This window comes from Passer montanus, unplaced genomic scaffold (genome assembly GCF_014805655.1).
Source record: "Passer montanus isolate IOZ18808 unplaced genomic scaffold, ASM1480565v1 scaffold1, whole genome shotgun sequence".
Lineage (NCBI taxonomy): Eukaryota > Metazoa > Chordata > Aves > Passeriformes > Passeridae > Passer > Passer montanus.
The window spans coordinates 14,408,164-14,426,602 of NW_024356504.1; the positions used below are offsets into that span (position 1 = coordinate 14,408,164).

The window sequence follows — 18,439 nt, forward strand, 5'->3', positions numbered from 1 at the left end:
TCTGCTAATTAAATGACAGTCCTTGGAGAGGAAAGGAGGGGTTTTCCTCTCTCCCTGTCAGGGTGCAATTAGGGGAAGTCGACATTTGTAGAATAAGGTGTCATTTGGGGTCAGGAGGACAGGAAAGCATCTCCTGTTAAACAAGGAGGAACTCTGCCAGCTAATGAGAGCATGTCACAGAGTAGGCTCAGGCATCCCCAGATGGTCTCTGAGGGAGAAGCATGTCCCAGGAGGGCCATTAGCAGGCTGTGTGCACAGGGCTGTGGCAATATGGTTTGTGTGTGCTGGCCTGCTTGGGATCACATGGAGTTGGTGTGCTGGGGGGTTATCCCCAGCAATGCAAAAGTAATCTGATCTGCCTCTCCGTGGATCAGTGACTGATGGGCACTTCTGCTTTGTCTGTGCCCAAGTCCCTGCTCCCTGGCTCACCCTGCCTTGGTGCTGACAGCAGTGCACTTCTGCAAGGACTAAATCCTCGTGCTCTTTGAAGCTTTCCCCACTCTTTCCCTGGCTGGTCCCTGATGGTATTTGCCTTCAAAACAGCACTGCAGCTCAGCAGCACAAGATAGAGCAGGACCATTCATCCAGCCAACGATTCTTGTTGGCACACCATGGCAATCCATTACAGATCAGGAAATGTCTGCCTGATGTTTTTAATCCCAGCTGCCAGAAGGAATAATCAAAAGCATCCAGTATGTCTGACAGCATCTCAGCACAACCATAGGTAATAACATAAGAAATCAATAGCCAATTAAAACTGATCCACAGCATTTGATCTTTCATAGTACAGTGGGAACAGTAATTAATGGAGCTTCCTTGAAACAGTGACAATTCCAGCTTCCTGCCAAGATTAATGGGGTTTTGCTCTAAATGAGCTTTGCTTTCTAGAGGAAATGCCAGGCTGAGGTAGCCTCAGGGTGTTATCTAGCCAGGTCACTTGGGCCCTCAGCATTCAAAGGATTTAGGAGTCAAAATCACAATGAAATAAAAAGAAACTGAGAAATGAGGTGTCTTCAGGGTCTTGGTCTTCATCTGTATTGATCCCATTCTCAAAAGGAAAGCAGATGTTTTCATTCAGGTCTACACAGTCCCCAAGGTACAAAGCTGGAAGAATCACTACCGTGGTAGGGAATCAGTTTTGAGGAAGCACCAAACCTGCATGTTGGCTTGATGACACCCTAAAGGCAGAGCACAAGGCAGAGAAGTTCAGCAAATGCCTTTGGAGGAGAGACCTGACAGCAGCCCACACAGCAAATGTGTGTGGCTTTGGCATACCTGGAAGAGATCTGTGAGAGTATACAGAAGTCTTCTGTGTCTTTCAGCTTAATGCCCTGCTTGCCGTGCTCTTCATGTACTTCTTACCCAATCTGCATGTAAACTGGAGCTGTCAGGAGCTAAGAGCAGTGGCCAGATCCAGGTCCTACCTTCAGAGCAGGCAGTTGGGATAAAGCTAGGCAGCAAAATCACCTTTTCTTCACCATGAACTCTGGTTTGGACACATTCAGACACAGTGCGCATGCTTTTAAAAACACTGAGCAAATCATTGATCCATCAGCTGTACAGAGGCTGTGCAGAAAGGACGGCCCCCACAGGGCATGTTGTGGGGCTCTCGATCCAGATGGGCAGGGTCCCTCCTGGGGAGCAATCATTGTTAGCCCTTAGCTGGGCCAGCATCAGGAGAAGCAACACTGCAAAGCTGATCTGACCATTGACTCCTTGGCTGTCATCCAGGAACAGTGGATGCTCGGCAAAATCGAGACAAGCCACCCTTCTGCCCCTGAAAGAAGGGACCTATTTTTATCCACTGTTGCATTGATTGTTCCATGAGAGAGCACAGGGGCCTCTGGCACATGTGCATTGCGTGCTGCCAGCAGTGGGCAGGGCTGCAGGGGCTCCGTGTGCCCACAGGACTCCAGCGCAGCTCTGGCCACTCTCCACAGAGCCAGCACATCACTGCTGAGCAGAGACACAGCTTTGGACCTGGCTCTGATCCCTCTCCCTCTTTGCAGGGAAGGAACTTGGCTTCCAGCACAACCTGAGCAGCACCTGGGCTTTCACGTGTGTGCGTTTAGCTCCACACTCCTTCCCCACATCCATCTCCAGCAGGGTCCCACTGTTGCAGCAGGGCTCCAGGGATGTATTTATCGTGAATAACCATATGGTGCTCTCTGCTCCAGTGGATCAATGTGTTTGGCATTTAATGAGGGCAACATAATTAACATTTTTTGAGGGAAAAAAGAAATTCTTTCGCCTTGTGAACTGCATCTTGTGCTTTCAGGTGTGATACATTACAATCAGAATGGTGCCTTCCTGTCACTAAACTCCTTGACAAAATCATGTGCCTGGTGTCCCCGGGTTAAGTTTCTGTATGTGGGCAGAGGCAGGAGCACTCACCTGCCCATCACAACCTCTACACTGTGGCAGGAAATTCCCTTGTAGGCAGCTGGTAGGATCTCCCATGCCAGCTGCACAAATTGTGCTGTCTAGTAAGGGATGAAAAAAGTCCTCAGTTCTGTGCCAGGCTGTGTTTTTCCAACTGCCTTCTGTCCCGTCACTCCTCCTACTACAGCCTGCATCCCCACAGACACATTACTCCTGGAGGTGGAAGCTGTGGTCCATGGCAGGCTGTTTTGGCTGTAGCAAGAGAATTCAACTCCATGGTCAAAGATGAGACCGTGGCAGGGTCACCCCCCATGTATCGTGGATGAAGCTGCTTTTGCTGTGTCTCCAGCTCAGTGGGGAGCCAGAAGCAGAGGTAAGAAGAGATTAATATGAAGCCACATTAATCAGGCTCTAGGATCACCTCGGAGAGACTGATTGATGGCTGCCTACCAGCAGAGTCATCTTTCAACTAGATAGAACAGGCTGTAATGAAGAATATTGCAAACAGGCCTATGGGCTAAGTTGCTAAACTTAGTTTTTCCTGAAAGTTACTCCATGAAGCAGTGCTTTTCTTCCTGCACCAAGACCTACAAATGATAGCCACAGCCTGAGCCCCTCTGCCCCATGGCAGAGCTGGATCCACAATATCCATGCTATGCCAGGTGGGACAATTCACTCTGCTCAGCCACAGCCACATGAGGAGCCTTGCTGTGTTCTCTAAGGCTCTCTAAACCTTTGCTGCAGGTTTAGCCACACTCTGCTCTGTTCACTGCTGTGATACTGGTGAGCTCAGCATTGTTAGACCCCATAGGTGCAGGTAAACCCTTACCTGCCCCTCAGCCTCTGTCAGCATTCACTCATCTGGATATTGCAGCCACAAAGGCTTCAGCTCTGGTGGAAGACCCTTGTAGGTGCAGAGAAGCAAGGAACACGTTTTGCCTTCCTAGAGATCCTAGCTAGTAACAGATCAGAAGTAACAGACCCTTGCCCTCCTGGCTTCTACCACCTTTGTTAATTTTGAATAGGGCCTCTGTGGGAAAGTTGAAGACCTTTGTAGGGGAGGAGGTGGGACGAGACCTGTGGGGACCTTGTCAGGGAGCAGAGAGAGGCTGTAGCACCAAAGGTGAAAGGCTTTGGGAGATCTCACAGAAATCCTAGGTTTGCAATGAAAGATTTTTTTTTTTTGTCATGGCTTTGTTCTTACAAAGCAGCACAGAACAGGCTGCACTGTGGTGTGCCCCAGGAACATGTTTATCCCAGCAAAAGGCTGGCCCAATTCAAGCATGAACACCTTCTGCCTCACATCCTTGGGATGCCTTCCTGCATTTTGGAGGGGAAAGATGCCCACATGCCCACATCTCACTCCAGTGAGGCAGTAGAGGCAATCACAATGCATATGCCAACATGTGACATCACAGGCATCTCAGGTGTGGGGGGCCAGAATGTAAGAAAATAAAGATAGTGCAGAAAGTAATCTCACCCCTAAGGAGTTGCAGATGGGCCCATTACTAAAGATTAGGAACAGGCCTGATTTTGACAGGCCACAGCTGTGACCAGTGAGAAGAAGAAGAGTGCTATAAAAGAGTGGGTTAGCTGGTTGAGAGGGAACTGGAGTATGTTGGCTGCTTTGTGAAGAAGAACGAGTTAGTGCTCTGAGGAGCTGCTCATGAGAAAACACCAAGAAGGTATGAAACTTGTGATAAGGAGACAACAGTATGGGACTTCTGCAATAATATGGCAACTCAGGTCCATTAGTTTTGCTGTGTGCCCTAGGTTACCCTGCGGGATGGCAAGGGTGATCTGTACTTGCCTTTGTGTCTCTCCTAATTGGTTTGTGTTTCTCTTAGTGAAAAAGCACTTAGGTGACTGAAATAGGCTGGAGGAATTGGGCTCAGACAGGACCTGCATCCCTTAGAAAATGAAAAAATTGTGAAACTATTCTAATTTTTCCTTACAGAACTTCATTTGCTAATAAAAGCAGAGAGGGAGGCATTAGTTCTACTTTCAATAAGCAAATGTCATGTTTTGATCATTCTTGAACAAAGCATTTTGATTTAACATTTAGAGATGACTGCTCATGCTGAGTATTTCAAATTCAGTGTCAGAATTTAGAATACAACATTTAAAAAAATTTCAATTCCAAATGAAACATTTTAACCTGTCTGCAAATACACATGTGTTCTTTCATTCTGGGGAACAATGTGATTTTTTCAGGTCTCCAAGTGTGAAGGCAGATTCCCAAGCCCTGCACAGCACAATGGTACTGTCCAGCTTTCCTTTTAAAGGAGTGTCCCTGGAATGTCTGGGGATCAGCATGACTGTACAGGCAGTTCTTTGGTCAGAGTAACATTAGCTATGGCATAGGAAGGTTTTCAGGACCCAGACCTGGAGGAATGGTTTCTGTCATGCAAACAGATGAAGTGGAAGCCACATGCTTTTTCTCTCCTCATCCATAAGTATTCAACTCCATGGACTTCTGTAGGGACTGTCTTGAAATCTGAAGGTAGAAAAGACCCATAAAATCACCTAGACATCACTGCTCTGTTCAACCTAGCTTGAAATTATTATTTACTCCCTTCTTTTAAAGACCTTGCAGTATCTGTCATGTACACAATGAGTGTCTTTCACCTCTTAAACAAAGCCTTTTCAATATGTGGGGTGTTGCTCTTATGTCCATTTTAAATTCAGAGGGGAAAAAAAGTTTCAAAAGGATCTACCCAGTCCTAACTGCAAAGCAAGGAGGGGAAACTTTAAGAGAGCAAGAAGATATATGAGTACTGCCTCCAAGCCCTATCCCTTCTGTTCTGGCACAGTTAAGGACAAACACACAAGTGGGGAATAGTGCTGGAGAGGTGTGATTCAGAAGCAAGGGGTTGTTCTCTTGCTGGAGTTCCCATCTCCATTTATTTACTTGCTTTTTCCAGGAAGAGTCTCATTTATTGCTGCCTGAATAACTACAGACTGCCCTTTAATCCTCTGCTTTATAATGCCCTGTGTGTTAAATACCACAGGAGAACAAGGGCCCTTTAGGGCACAACATCCACTTTGCTGTAGCTGTCCACAGCCAGCTGAGTTTATGGGAGTACTTTGGTTTATGCTTCTATCTACTGCTGGGCAAGAATTTCTTTGGGTTGCATTTTACCTATTTTCACTGTTATTTCTTGTATTGCTTTAGGGTGCTTTTTATTGCTGTTTTGAGTCAAGGGGTACAAAAAGTACTGCTCTGGGCAGTGCAGGAGGAGGAAGTTGTGGTGATTGGTAGCTTGTATATTTACAGCTGGAAGTACTGTGGCATCTCCTCCAGGGCCATGGTGTTGCTGTGTGCAACTCCAGGGATCAGCCCAGCTCCTCTGTCACATCTCTGCAGGACAGCTGGTGTTATTCTCCCATTGCAAATAAACCGTGTGGGAGTGCTGAACAAAATGAAATTTCATTTCCATTGGGCACCTCCTCTCAGCTCCTAAATTTTGCCAGCATTTCCTAGTGTTGGGTCTTATCAGCTCAGCCCTACAGGGCACAGCCCATGTCTTGTGCAGAACATGGCTGAGCAGGGCTGCCCTGGGATGGAGGCAGCACCTCACAGAGAAGATGAATTACTTTGCAGCCATAAAAGCTCCTCAAATGCTTCTGTAACACCCTGCCCCCAGTTCCCATGAGCTCCACAAGTCCCATGACAGGCAGTCCTGCCTGTCAACTCAGTTCATCCTGCTGCATAAAGCCTTCCTCCTCCCGCAGCTACAAATGCCACGTCTGTGGTGTGGACAGCTCCCACTTCCAGGAGGAGCCTGTGGTATCCTGTGCATGCAGGAATCACTGCTACATCCTTGTGTCACGTGAACTCGTGACATGCTGCAGTGTCACAGCCTGGAAATTGTGTCTTGCCATGTAGCTCAGCCTCATCCTGCAAAATCACAGTGCTTCCTGGGGGAGGGATGCTGCCACACCAGGCACTCCCAGCAGTAATAAAAGAGCTTCCTCCGTCCCCAGTCTCCCACACTGTGCCCCAGGATCACCCACCTGGTGGAGCAGCAGCTGTGGGGACTCCCTGAGGTGCCAGCATGCTGGATCCCTGTCCCACCTGGCAGGGCTCTTGATGCAGAGAGCTTGGGATGCAGCATAATGACCTGCCCAGATGGGATCTGCTGCTCCCGTGGCTCTGCCAGATGGAGTGGAGGAAGCAGGGAGGGAGAAGGGCTCTCACTGCACTTGGGGGTGGGGATGGTCCTTGCCCACCAGGATCTGAGGAAGCTCTGAGGCACAGCTGCCTTTGAACAAGGAGAAATGAGCTGTAATAAACACAAGGTTTTCTGGTTAGTCAGCACTTGAAGGGTTATGGGTCAGCTTGCTTTTGCTGTAGTGACCCAAAATGGAAGAGTCCAAACCTTCATAAAATACTTCCTCAAGACTGGGAGAAGCTTCTCTGTGTACACTGGTGGGAGCTCTTCCCTGGCCATGGAGGTACCATTCTCTGAGGGACTCAATTTCAGTTTTGCTGGAGTCATGGCCCTGTAGCCCAGGAGATCCAAGCATGGCATCCCAGTGCTGGGAAAGCTGTGTGATAGTGAAACCTCACTAGAGTGAATGCACTTTGCAGAAGGAGTGTTTTGGCTTCCCCAGGTCCATGGGATCCATGAGGGCCATGTCGTCCAGTGATAACAGCACTCGAGGGAGTCTGGCCACACAGACATCCCAGTTCTGCTGAGCCAAAACACAGTTCAGATTCATACATAATCAGTTCTTTAGACATTAAAAAAAAAAAAGTGCATTGAGAATGATTGATAAAAAATGCTTGATTATAATCAGCTAATTATTTTTCCATATGTTAAGCATTCACTTGAGCTCTAATCATTATGAATACATTTTCAATTTATACTTTATCTCATTCAATGCTGGCAATTGCTAAGTTTGTACACCCTCTTAGTACAGTTACAGCATTATTCAGAGCAGACCTTTGCTAAAAGTATTGTGGACTAGAGAAATCTTGATCACTGGTCCAGTGTCTTGCAGCTTCCAGAAATGTCTAAAAGACAGTGCCATATGTTCCAGGCTAACCAGTAGGAACTACTTCTGGATGCAGGGCAGAGTGTTCAGCTCTTGAAACATTCTGGGGACAAAAATTATATTTTGGAGAGTGGAGATGACAGTTATGAAGAAATCTATACTTCCTATTCGATTTCCCCAGAAAGCAAAGACTCCCTGAAAATTTGAATGTATCAGTAGTTTGTATGGGAAGCAACTGCTTAATGAAAGCATTCCAGAGCTGAAGAAAAGTAAGATGTGAGGATAATGGACTCCAGAAAAGCAGCAGCAGCATCCCCAGGGGAGCAGAGCAGCGAATGTCTCTTGGGAAGAGAATCTGAAGGATAAGAGAGCTGTGAACAGCTCACAGCTGCCAAAAGTGATGATACTAAAGGCACAGCAGCAAACTGTGCCTGTGCAGGGGGAAGCTCAGAAGCGTGGGAAGAGAGCACAGAGGCTGCATCAGGAACTCTTTGAGGACCCAAAATCAGAAGCTGCAATCACACAAAAGGCAGAAAGAATAACCTTCAACTAATGAAAAGTCTCTGGAAATCACACAGGCAGGGGGAGCTGTCAGAATTGAGCCCCAAAATGAGTATCCAGAGATTCAAAGGACAGAAAGAACTGGGTCCATAAGCATAAGTGAAGAAGAACAAGGCAAGTCTAAGAGCTCAAATAGTATTTGATAACAAAGGGCCAAATAGTTAAATGTTGCTTTTGTTTCAGTCCTCTTAACTAAAATAAAACTTAACTAAAATAATTTTAATGAGGAGAAAGGAGCCCAGGGCAGAATCAGAAAAGAACAGCTTCAAAAATATTCAAATGAGTTAGCTCTGTCCTTGTCAGCATGTCCTAATGAACTTCAGAGGCAGCTGCAGGAACAGTGGCTGACCCATGAGCATTTCATCATCAGGAACTTGAGGAGGATGCAGGAGGTGCCAGGCAGCTGGGGAAATGCAAGCAGAGTACCTAACTTTAAATATAATCTCTATCAGATAATGAAGGTAGGCACTGAGGAAATGAAGGGCACATCAGCTTAACTGATGCATAGAAAGATACTGGATATTTTTTAGCTAACCAATTGGTGAGCACAGGAGTATAACCAGATGTAATTTGGAAAGGTAATTGTAAAGTGGCTAAGGAGGAAGCTGTTATTTTAATATGCTGTGGCTTGGGCAATGCTCTTGGTGCTTTGCCTTTGGACTCTCCTCCCACAGAAGCATGTTCTAGATTAAGTAAGTATAATGCAGGTGTACAGCCAATGGAGAAACTGCTTTCTTAGTAGTCACCAGTGGTGTGCTGTAAGCTGGAAACACATTTCAAGTAGAGAGTCTTTTGGACTCTGCTCTCTTCAATATTTTTATTACTGACTTAGATAATTAAATAGGATGTGCTGTAATAAAATACACGGATGACACCAAGCTTGGAAAGGCTGCAAGCACTTTGGAGGATCAGATCGGCATTTGAAATGTGAAATTATCTTGGCAAATTGGAGGAATCAACAAGATGTAATTGAATAAAGAGCGGTGCAAAGCATTACCCTTAGGAATGAGAAATCAGAATCCCAGATGCAAGCTGGATCAGACAGTCACACTGCTGAAGAAAGTGACACACCAGTTTATTTCATCAGGGAATCAAAAGGCAGGTGGGGTGTTACAGTGCTGATTCTGCACCTCTCTGGTTTGGGACTGCACTATGCTGGGGAGTTTGCCTGCAGAAAAAGGGGGATGAAATGAAGAGGTTCTGGAGATGATGAACAGGATTGAGGAGAAGAAGGACATTACCTCGTTCCCAGCCTAGTCAGCTCCAAGGTTCACAACTCTCCTCCAAATCAGCCCAAGTGCAGAGTCACATTGATGCCATGACATTGTTTTCAATTACAAAACTACCTCTCCCTGCTCCTTGGTTTACCCTCTTCCCCATTTCCTGAAGAGCACAGCTCTGCAGCCTTGAGTATCAGCCACAGGATCATCTAAGTATGCCAGGCTGTTAGAGAACCTGTCATACTCAGCTGGAACTGACCTGGGCACAAGGGTGAGGGATGGCAGATACTATGTACCCCTTTCCAAGCCTGTATTTCCAGGAATAGATCCTTCTGGCTCTCTTTTCTTGATTTATCATCAGACACTTTCCTGTTCTTAGGTCAAGATAAAAGGAGACTAAGGATGGAGCAAATATGATAAGATAAAGGCAAAAAGATTAGTGAGGGCTGAGCTGGTGGAGCTTTGGAAACAAAAGTGCAGAATTTTGAGATTGTCACAAAAGATTAAAGAATTCACAGAAAGGGAGGGAAGGGTTTGTGTATGCAATGATGTCAGTAGAGAGAAAGCCTAGCAAATAAAGTGTTATCTTCCAGAAAGCTTGGTTTACCTTGGCCTGAGTCACAACTGCTGTGGAGGCAAACATTAAGCTTTGATCACAGCTGCCATAATCTTCCCCTGACACCCAATAATGAAAGCAACAGAAACAGGCTGAAGCATGGCAGCTGTCTGCCTGAGATGAAATTGCATTTGAAAAGGAAAACAAAAAGGCAAAGTCCTGCTGAAGGTGGAAACAAGAGGTGACAGAACAGGGCCTTTTTGAGAAGGCAACTGGCTGGAATGGACTGTGATTTTTTTTCTCGTGTAGATAATATCAGTGTCAGTGCAGGGGTGATGAGCCATCCACTGTCAGCAGAAGCCCTGTTTTGGTGGTTTTCTTTACTGGCAAACAGGTGAAACAGTTCCTGCCCTAAAAATTTACCTGTTTCTTTCAGGAAAATGCCTGACAAGTGTTGGAATAAGAAGAAGGTTAATTAGAGGCGGAAAATTCTGGGGAAAACATCACTTGGTGGCAGAGGCTGACCATGTTCAGGAATTCACTGAATGTAATTTCTGGGAAATTGCTGCTCCAAAGTTACTTTAAATTGGAGGCTCACATCCTGTGGGTTAATCTCACAGGATGGTGGTACAGCAATTGATCCCTGCTTCCCCATCCAGAGACACAAATACAATTCCCTTGTTACATCTGCTACTGTTCTCCCAGCAGCCCTTCTGGCCCTTGGGCTCAGGACTTTTCTCCTGATCAGTTTTCTTACAAGCCCACTGATGCAATGCACCTCTGTCTCATCTAAGCCCAAGAGAGTCCAGCTTCCGATGATTTTCAGATCAAGGAATTTCATCCAGTGCTGGTCCAGCCAGGTCTCTACATGAGAAAATGGGAATGAGAGCAGCACATCATGAGTGCCCACATTCCATGGGTGTTCCACTTCACCAGCACTACAAACAAGGGATTTTGTGAAGCAGGCAGCGATCTGGACTAACAGGTTTTGTGTACAACTCACAGAAATCTTCCTTCAGAAGAGGATGGTTTTCACAGAGGATCCACTGATAACAGATTTTGTGAAGCATAATATAAAGATGTGAAGATAAAATGGGGAGGAGTAGAAAAGGAGCAGGACACTCCCAGAATCCATCTCAAACTCTGATACAGACATTTCTGTGTTGAGGACTGCAAAAAGAGAGAGATCACACCAACCTGCAGTCTTACACACTCACATAGAGGATTTGGCTTATGGAATAATTGCTTCCAAATGAACACCTCAAGTTGAATACAGTCCTTCTAAAGGACTTGCCATGGAATTATGGCTTTTAAATTGACCATTTCACCTCTGTCAACAACAATGATTCTTGAGGGGAGGGGTGTTCTTGTTAAGGGATGCACAGAGCTGAATGTAAGAATTCCAATCCTAATTTGTCTGAGGCAGACAAGATTTGTTTCAGTGAGAGCATTAAGCATCCTGCAGCTTGATATTAACTGATAGACTCTTGCTTACTCTTGGCAGTTCCTCTTGCAAATACATCACTGTTACTTCCGCTTCCATGCCCACCCCTCCACTTGGTTCCTTCTCAATTTTACAGCTTCCTGAGCTTGACACTGGGAAATCGATAAGTAATTTAGAGCCCAGTAAATACAGATGAAAAGAGGTTATTTTGTACTTTTATAAATATTTGGAAACCAAAACTATCTAAGAAAACAGCTGCTCAATTGACTCAGCAACCCATCCATCAGCATCACACAGTTAATTGCATAAGATCATAAACATTTATAATTAGAAAGCAAACAAACAAGAATTTTATAAACAGCCCTCTTGAATCAGGCTGCGCATTAAATATTTGTGATAAGGTAATTAAGAATAGATTTACAGTCGTGGCTCGGTGTTTAATACTTTGTAGAATGGATTTGATTCTATGGAGAATGTTCTACAGCCAAAGAGAAAACATTTGATTTTGGCTCTTTTATCCCAGGCTTAAAGTGGTCTCTGAGAAACACTGATCAGAGTGGAATTTCATTCATTACCGATCAGACAGCTCATTTAAATGTATGTCTAATGTCCCTTGTCATGGGCTGATCCACTTCAGGCATGCTTCAAAGCTCTGTCTCCTTGGCTGGATCTGCAGGCTTTCCCTAAGTCCTGCTTTTTATGGATGATGCTTTGATCAGAGCACGTCAGAATTCTCAACCGTGTTTCAAAGCAGGAAGGAAAACCCACATTTTCTATTATGACATCACGGGGTTTGGTTATAAAAAGCCAGCAGCACTGCAGGGTTACAGCTGTGCAATCTCAGTGGCCTGTGGGAACCAGAGGGTAGAGTTCTCTCAGACTGTAGTGCCCTACACCATTCCCTGTCCCAAAATAGTCAGATCTGCATACAAGCAACCCAATGGAGTTACTTCTCCAGCCAGTGAGCAGGCTCAGCACCCCATTTCAATGAATGTCAGTCCCCCTGAAGCTAATCTGGGATCAAGTCAGCAGGGCTCCTAGTTATGCTTAGAACCAGGGAGGCTGGAAACTCAGTCTGTACTGAGGCAGTGCTTTAAACTCTCTGACATCAGATCTGATCTAAGAAACCAAGTGGCTGCATCCTATCAGTGAATAATGGAGAGATGAGCCCTAAGGGTAAGATGACCTTCAGGTATTTTGGGGTCTGATGTGGCACAGGTTGTCTCCAGTAATTATTTGTCATCAGAAGCTAGAACTATCTGGAAAAGGTAGGTGGTGGGTAAAACTGTAGCATTTGATTAATCAGGAATAGCTGTAAACCACTTTATTCTGGGGTGCCCATCATCTCTCTACACGTTGTTGGTCAAGTCAGCCCCTTTGTTTAGGCATGGGTTTGATTCTTGTGAGTCTTGTTCTTGTATTTTTATGCTTGCAACAGGAAGGCAAGAGAGCTATTCTTCTTAGAAGGGGTTTTGATAATCTTGATCCTGACCCAGAATGGTGAAACCTTCATCGTTAAGGACAATGAAGCCACCCATGTGCTAACACACCCAGTCCTGCCTCCTGGTCTGGCTTCAGTTACATGGGACACAAAGGCACTTCCCTTAAGAGTCAGATGGCTGCAAAGCAGGGACACTCAGTCTCCCCTCATTCCACATAAATCCCATTCTCTAGCAAAGCTTGTGAGGTATATTACGGTGTGCCAGCTAAGCCAGTCTACAGGAGATGTTGCAGCTTCCTCCAGCATCAGTGGAGAAGACCTGTGTGGCAGCCACTGCTAAACCTAGTACTGCCACAGGGTCTAGCCAGGGTCTGGCAACTTCAATAATAATAGCAGAGCTTTATACTCAAGTTCTGTCATCATCGAAGCAACTGAAATGATTTAATTCCTTAGTCCTCATGCATGGGTTGGGAGGATGATGGAGACAGCTGGGAAATGAGATAACTGCAGGGCTACTGAGGGGCCTGAGCTGCTCCTTCTCTTATGAACAGAGACCATTAGCAGTGCCATGTCCTACAGCCCAGAGCCGTCCCCAGACATCAGCCCTGTGCCTGCAGGTGGGCAGCAGGACACAGGCACTGTCTGTCTGAATGCTCTGCACACACTGGGAGCTTCTCTGCCCTTTCTGTCAAGCGTGCTGAGCTCCCCCTTGAAAAGAGGCAGTGACATTCGATGAGGTACCTGCTCTGCAAATGAGCAAAACTTTGCCTTGGATAACAAACCACTTACAGGTATAGACAGACCTCTTTTTCTGCTTAGTTTCTGCCTCTGGCCTCCACATGAGTGTCTGCTCTGCTGCTGTGTGTGTGGGGAGAGACAGGGGCTGTGCACACACACGGCGCTGTGCAGCAGCCGTCAGTGACACGTCAGCTGCAGTTACACCCCCTCCAAACACACGCCTGAGCCTGGTGAATCATGCCTATGCAGCATGCAAAATTAGCCCAGTGAGAGATAAACCTTGGGCATTTGTTGGTAAACAGATACTCTTTTGCTGTAAGAGCATAACTCATTGTGCTCCATTTACGATCCGTTTATCGATGGCTGAGATAAAACCGTAATCCCTTTAATTCAGGGGGAAAAGGGATCCACCAGTGCTCTGCCTGTCGGTAATTAAAATACAGGATTTATCATCGAGAAAGTACTGGCTGGAGAGCTGAGCTTAACCAGCTAACTGGGGGAGAATGCTGGGGAAAGTTTATGGTTCTTTCTGAAGTTTTGTGGTTTATGTCTGTTTCTTTCCCCCTTCCCTCCAGGTCTAATAATACACGAAGGGCCCTCGGTTTACCGGATTTTTAAACGGTGGCAGGCGGTCAATCAGCAGTGGAAAGTGCTGAACTATGACAAAACAAAGGACATGGAGGAGCAAAAAACAGGGACCAGGACAAATCAGCGCCCCTCCTCCCAAACCACCCACTCGTCCTCCACTGGTGGTACAGCCACTAACTCCGCTCCAGCCGACAGCGGGGCACGGGCTGCCGGCCATGCCACAGGCACCCTCTCTGACCACCACTGTGCTTATACCATCCTGCATATACTCAGCCACCTGAGGCCTCACGAACAGAGGAGTCAGTCTAGTAGTAACAGAGAGCTCGTCATGAGGGTCACGACGGTCTGAGCAGAGGAATTCAGGAGGCCTTAACACGAAGCGGAGGAGACAAAGAACTCATAAAGCAGAGGAGCATGGTGTGCCTTTTTCTTTCTCTTTCCTTTTCTTTTTTCTTTTTTTTTCTTCTCTTCTTTTCTTTTTTCAGTAACTGCACAAGATATAAGAGGCGGCACCTGGCCAGCTAAGGAAAAAAGCAGGTGGAGGGAGAGCTGCACACTCATGCTAAAGAGGTTAATGTTTTCCAGCCTGTTTAAAAAAAAAAAAAAAAAAAAAAAAAAAAAGAAAAAAATAACAACACAAATCACAAAAAAACCAACAAAACAAGTGCAATACAGACTACAAACTGAGTAGGCAGAGTTCTGGGGAAGCAGAGGAACAGACGGTTTAGCATGTCTTACAAATCCTATTACCTGGAATAGGTAACGCTCTGTGCACAGCCCCCGTACACACACGCACGCGCACACAAACACACACGTAGTGTGAGATCTGTAAAAACATGGAAGGGAACAAAATATTTGGAGTGTTTTTATTTCCCAGACTCCAATTAACCAGGGCTATGAGTTGTTTTGTTTCATGAGTCACTGGAGCCTTGTTTGATTTACCGTGGGGTACCTGAAGTGAAATGGCTGGGGATTTTTCAGTATTGATTTACAGAAGACAGATTAAATCATCTCACTAAGAAAATCTTAACAAAATCCAGGCATACCCAAATTTCACCAAGAAGCCTGTTTTTTCATAATGTTCCTGACAAGGGGTTTGTGAGGGTAGAACTGGGAGGGGGGAGGGTGCTCCATAACCTTTATTTGACGTATAGGCATTTTTGGCAAATTTTGTACAAACGTTCCGCAGGTGTTTCAAGCACAAGTACTGGTGTGATTCATGCCTCCATAACCCCAAATCCAGCATCCAGACCTTGCCACCCACACACATCATTTTCCATGCAGACATTCCAGGTTAATTTCCTTCCATTTTACTCCAATCACAAGAAGCTGACCCATCTTTGGTGGGTTTCTGCTCCCTTGCTGATTCAGACACTCATGCATTAGAGATGTACTTTTTTTTTTTTTGGTGTCTGTATCTCTGCTGCTCAATTTGCAACAGTCTCACTCAGTCTTGTAGGCTGATCCTTTCACATCCAGTCTGTTAGTTTATTACAGAGTCTATTCCATTCAATCATCCAAAAGAGAGTTAGTCTGAAGAGGGAGCACAGTTGCTGACTGACTGTGTAGCACTTCTAATAAGTCTCCTTCTCTGGGGTATATCCTCGAAGGTATCGGTTGCTCTTCAGGAACATTCTCTTTCAATGCACAATGGCTGAATCATTTGTGGATATTAAAGGGACACTGTCAAGTACTTTTTAAATAGTTTTTAGGGTTTGGGCTTTTTTTACTCTCCATTGTTTGTAATATTCTCTTACAAGCTTGAAAATAAAATTTCTTTCCCTATGGATTTTGTCCTTTTCCATTTGGGCATGTATGGTTCTCTCCACTCACCCCATTCCTCTCACCATCCCTGTCCTTCTCCTCCCCACCTTTCTTCTGCAACAGGAGGAAATCCATATTTCTGATTTCCTGCTGACTGTCCTCATTCTATGGAGGGTATGTCCCAACTCTATGGGTTGAGTTCTTTTGCAGCTGCCACAGAGGAAGCATAAGAGCAGGAACCCTGGAAATATGGAGATTAGCTGGGATTTTGAGGAGCAAAAGCTCAGCTATCACAAAACAATGGCCCCATAGAGTTCAAACCTGAACCCAGCTCCCTCCGAAATCAAGACAATGTCTTCAGCCAAACTGTGTCCATTTGGCAGCAGTGCCAAGCAACGTTGCACGATGGCTGAATGCAGCTGCCCTCCATCATCATACCAGCACCTCTCGCACCTTCTGGGGAGACAGGGCAAACGTGGGCTACAGGCTCCTTTGGCAGCCAGGCTCTCACAGGTCAGGTGTTTCTGGAGTGGAGAAGGTGCCTCTGAGTTTGAACATGGCAGCCATCCTGCAGCATTGAAGATGGAAGTTAGCAGCTTGAGGCAAGGTCATGTTTTTCACCTCAATTACTTGACAGTGTCCCTTTAAATATCAGAATGCAACAGAACAGGTTCTCTGGCAGAGAATGTGGGAGGTGGAACACCATCTGAGAAAGCTTACTGAGGACCAGTGTGAAACAGCATGGTTTCTGAGGCCACTGTACCTTTGTCTGACCAGATTTACTATCTACCAAAGAGTGCTTTTGGCAGAGGGGAGAAGAGAGATGGTGGTGGGCAGAGGGAGAGGGAAGGGGCAGTTCCAATCATCTCTGAAAGTAGCTATCCCCCAGAAGGAAGGTGTTGCAATGAATGATCTCTGGAAGAACTGCTTCAGTAGAGAGAAACCTGGCCAAAGCAAGCAAACACAGCAGCCTCTCACCCCTATGCCTGTTCTGGAAGCTGTCCTCATTCCAAGAGATGAGTAATTATAGTGGTTTTGGGAAGGGGGAAGCCTACACAGAATGAAGGGACAGCTGTCACCCATGATGTCGTTTCCCTCCCTGCCCTCCACTCATTTAATATGGAGAAGTCAAATTCCTTTTATTTGGCTAACAGATAAAATGTTATGAGGTCAGAAGCACAACTTGCTGTGAAAGAGTGGTGTACTCTGAGCACACAGGACTCTGCATACTCTCACTCCAGCTCTGCCACTGACTCTGTAGCCTTGGGCTGTTTGGCTCAGTCCCCCCTCCACGCAAAGGGGGAATAAAAATACGTACCTACCTCACAGGGGTGTTGTGAGAATCCACGTTGGTAAAGCCTGTAGAAGTGCTAAGTCTACCACCGGTAGTCACGAGGTGTGTGGTGGGGGTGAGCAGCGCTGCCCTTTTGCTGGTTACAGTCTGAATCACAGCGGGAGTCCCATCGGCCTTCTCCTCCTTGGAGACCCTCCTCGATCGGAAGCGGAGGCTGTCGTCCGAGTGCCCTCTCCTCCATTGCATGACATTTTAAGCGGCTGTGAGGTGCAGGATAGTGACAGACATGAAGTCCTACTTGACCAGGGATTTGCTACAACGTTTTCTATATCTGTGGGGTTTGTTGGTTTGTTTTTTCCATATATTGTGCTTAGAAATAAACTTTCCACTTAGGGCTGGCGGTTTGGGGTCTATTCTGTTGCATGGCAATGTATACAAGTCTTATTGTCTGTCTTACTGTGCAAATGATCCCGCAGCCCAGTTTCAGAGATGGGCACGGTCTGAGCCTTTTCACAGCGGCATAAGACTCCAAAGCCTGTCTAGACTGTTTAATATTTAAACAACACTATGAACTTGTCAATTGTATGTGTTCTGTGCAATACGAAGCATGTCATTAGCTGGCTTGATGGGCAGAGGGGCTAAAGGAAGGTCAAAACTTGTTCAAAGAACTTCATACATGTGCCAGCATGGGAGCCGAAGGGCTGCCACCAACAAAGCAAACTCGGGGGAAGCCATTGGAAACTATTTTCAGAACAGTTTACTCCACAACAAGGTACTTCTGAGTTTACGAACTTCTAGGCTGCCAGCCTGAGAGAACAAGTGCAAATTTAGTGTGGGGGTTGGGGTTTTGAATTCCCTTTTCCTTTCCTCCTCAAAGTTTTGATGGCAGAAATACTGAGGATCTCTTCCTTCCATAGCACAGTTCTCTCATCTCCCACAATCTCCTTGTGCCGTCCCCTTTGTGCTACTATGCAGGACTTTCAAAGGTGCAAATGGAGACAGTACGCTCCCAAGACATGAAAAATAAGTTGAGTATTGGGTGATTCTAGCAGATAGATGAGACGGGGCAGAGCTATGCTACAGAGGCATCTCTTCTTCCCCATGTCTTTCTTTTAGTCTTGTCTGCTGGGTCCCTGAAGAGACGTTCCCTGTACTTTGTTGCAAAGCTGTCAGATCACCTTCCACTGACAAACAAAGCTTGCAGAGTATGGCAGCTGTTTCTCCCAATGGAGAAAATTCTGGGTCCTATCACTGTGGAGACCCCTCAGTTCTTGGGCTTTGTGGTCCTCCAGCATTGTTTGGGGGTGGTCAGTGTGGAGGACTGTGTTCAACCATCATCAGAAATCGTGTGCGTATGGTCCTGCTCGATCTTGTGATTTCTGCCAGTCCCCTGATTTTCTGTCAGCTTTGACAGGTCTTTCTGGTAATGCTTTTCTGGTTATGCTCTTCA

At 46.0% G+C, this 18,439-nt stretch overlaps 1 protein-coding gene across 1 annotated transcript in view; it reads left to right on the plus strand.

Annotated features, from left to right (window-relative positions):
* The window catches only part of MARCHF4 (membrane associated ring-CH-type finger 4), a 98,723-nt gene extending 81,340 nt beyond the window's left edge, over positions 1-17,383 (plus strand). The window contains exon 4 of the mRNA XM_039701450.1: positions 13,919-17,383. Coding sequence (XP_039557384.1) covers positions 13,919-14,280 — 362 coding nt within the window. The 3' untranslated portion in view covers positions 14,281-17,383. The remainder of the gene's footprint in view (positions 1-13,918) is intronic.
* The last annotated feature ends 1,056 nt before the right edge of the window (positions 17,384-18,439 follow it).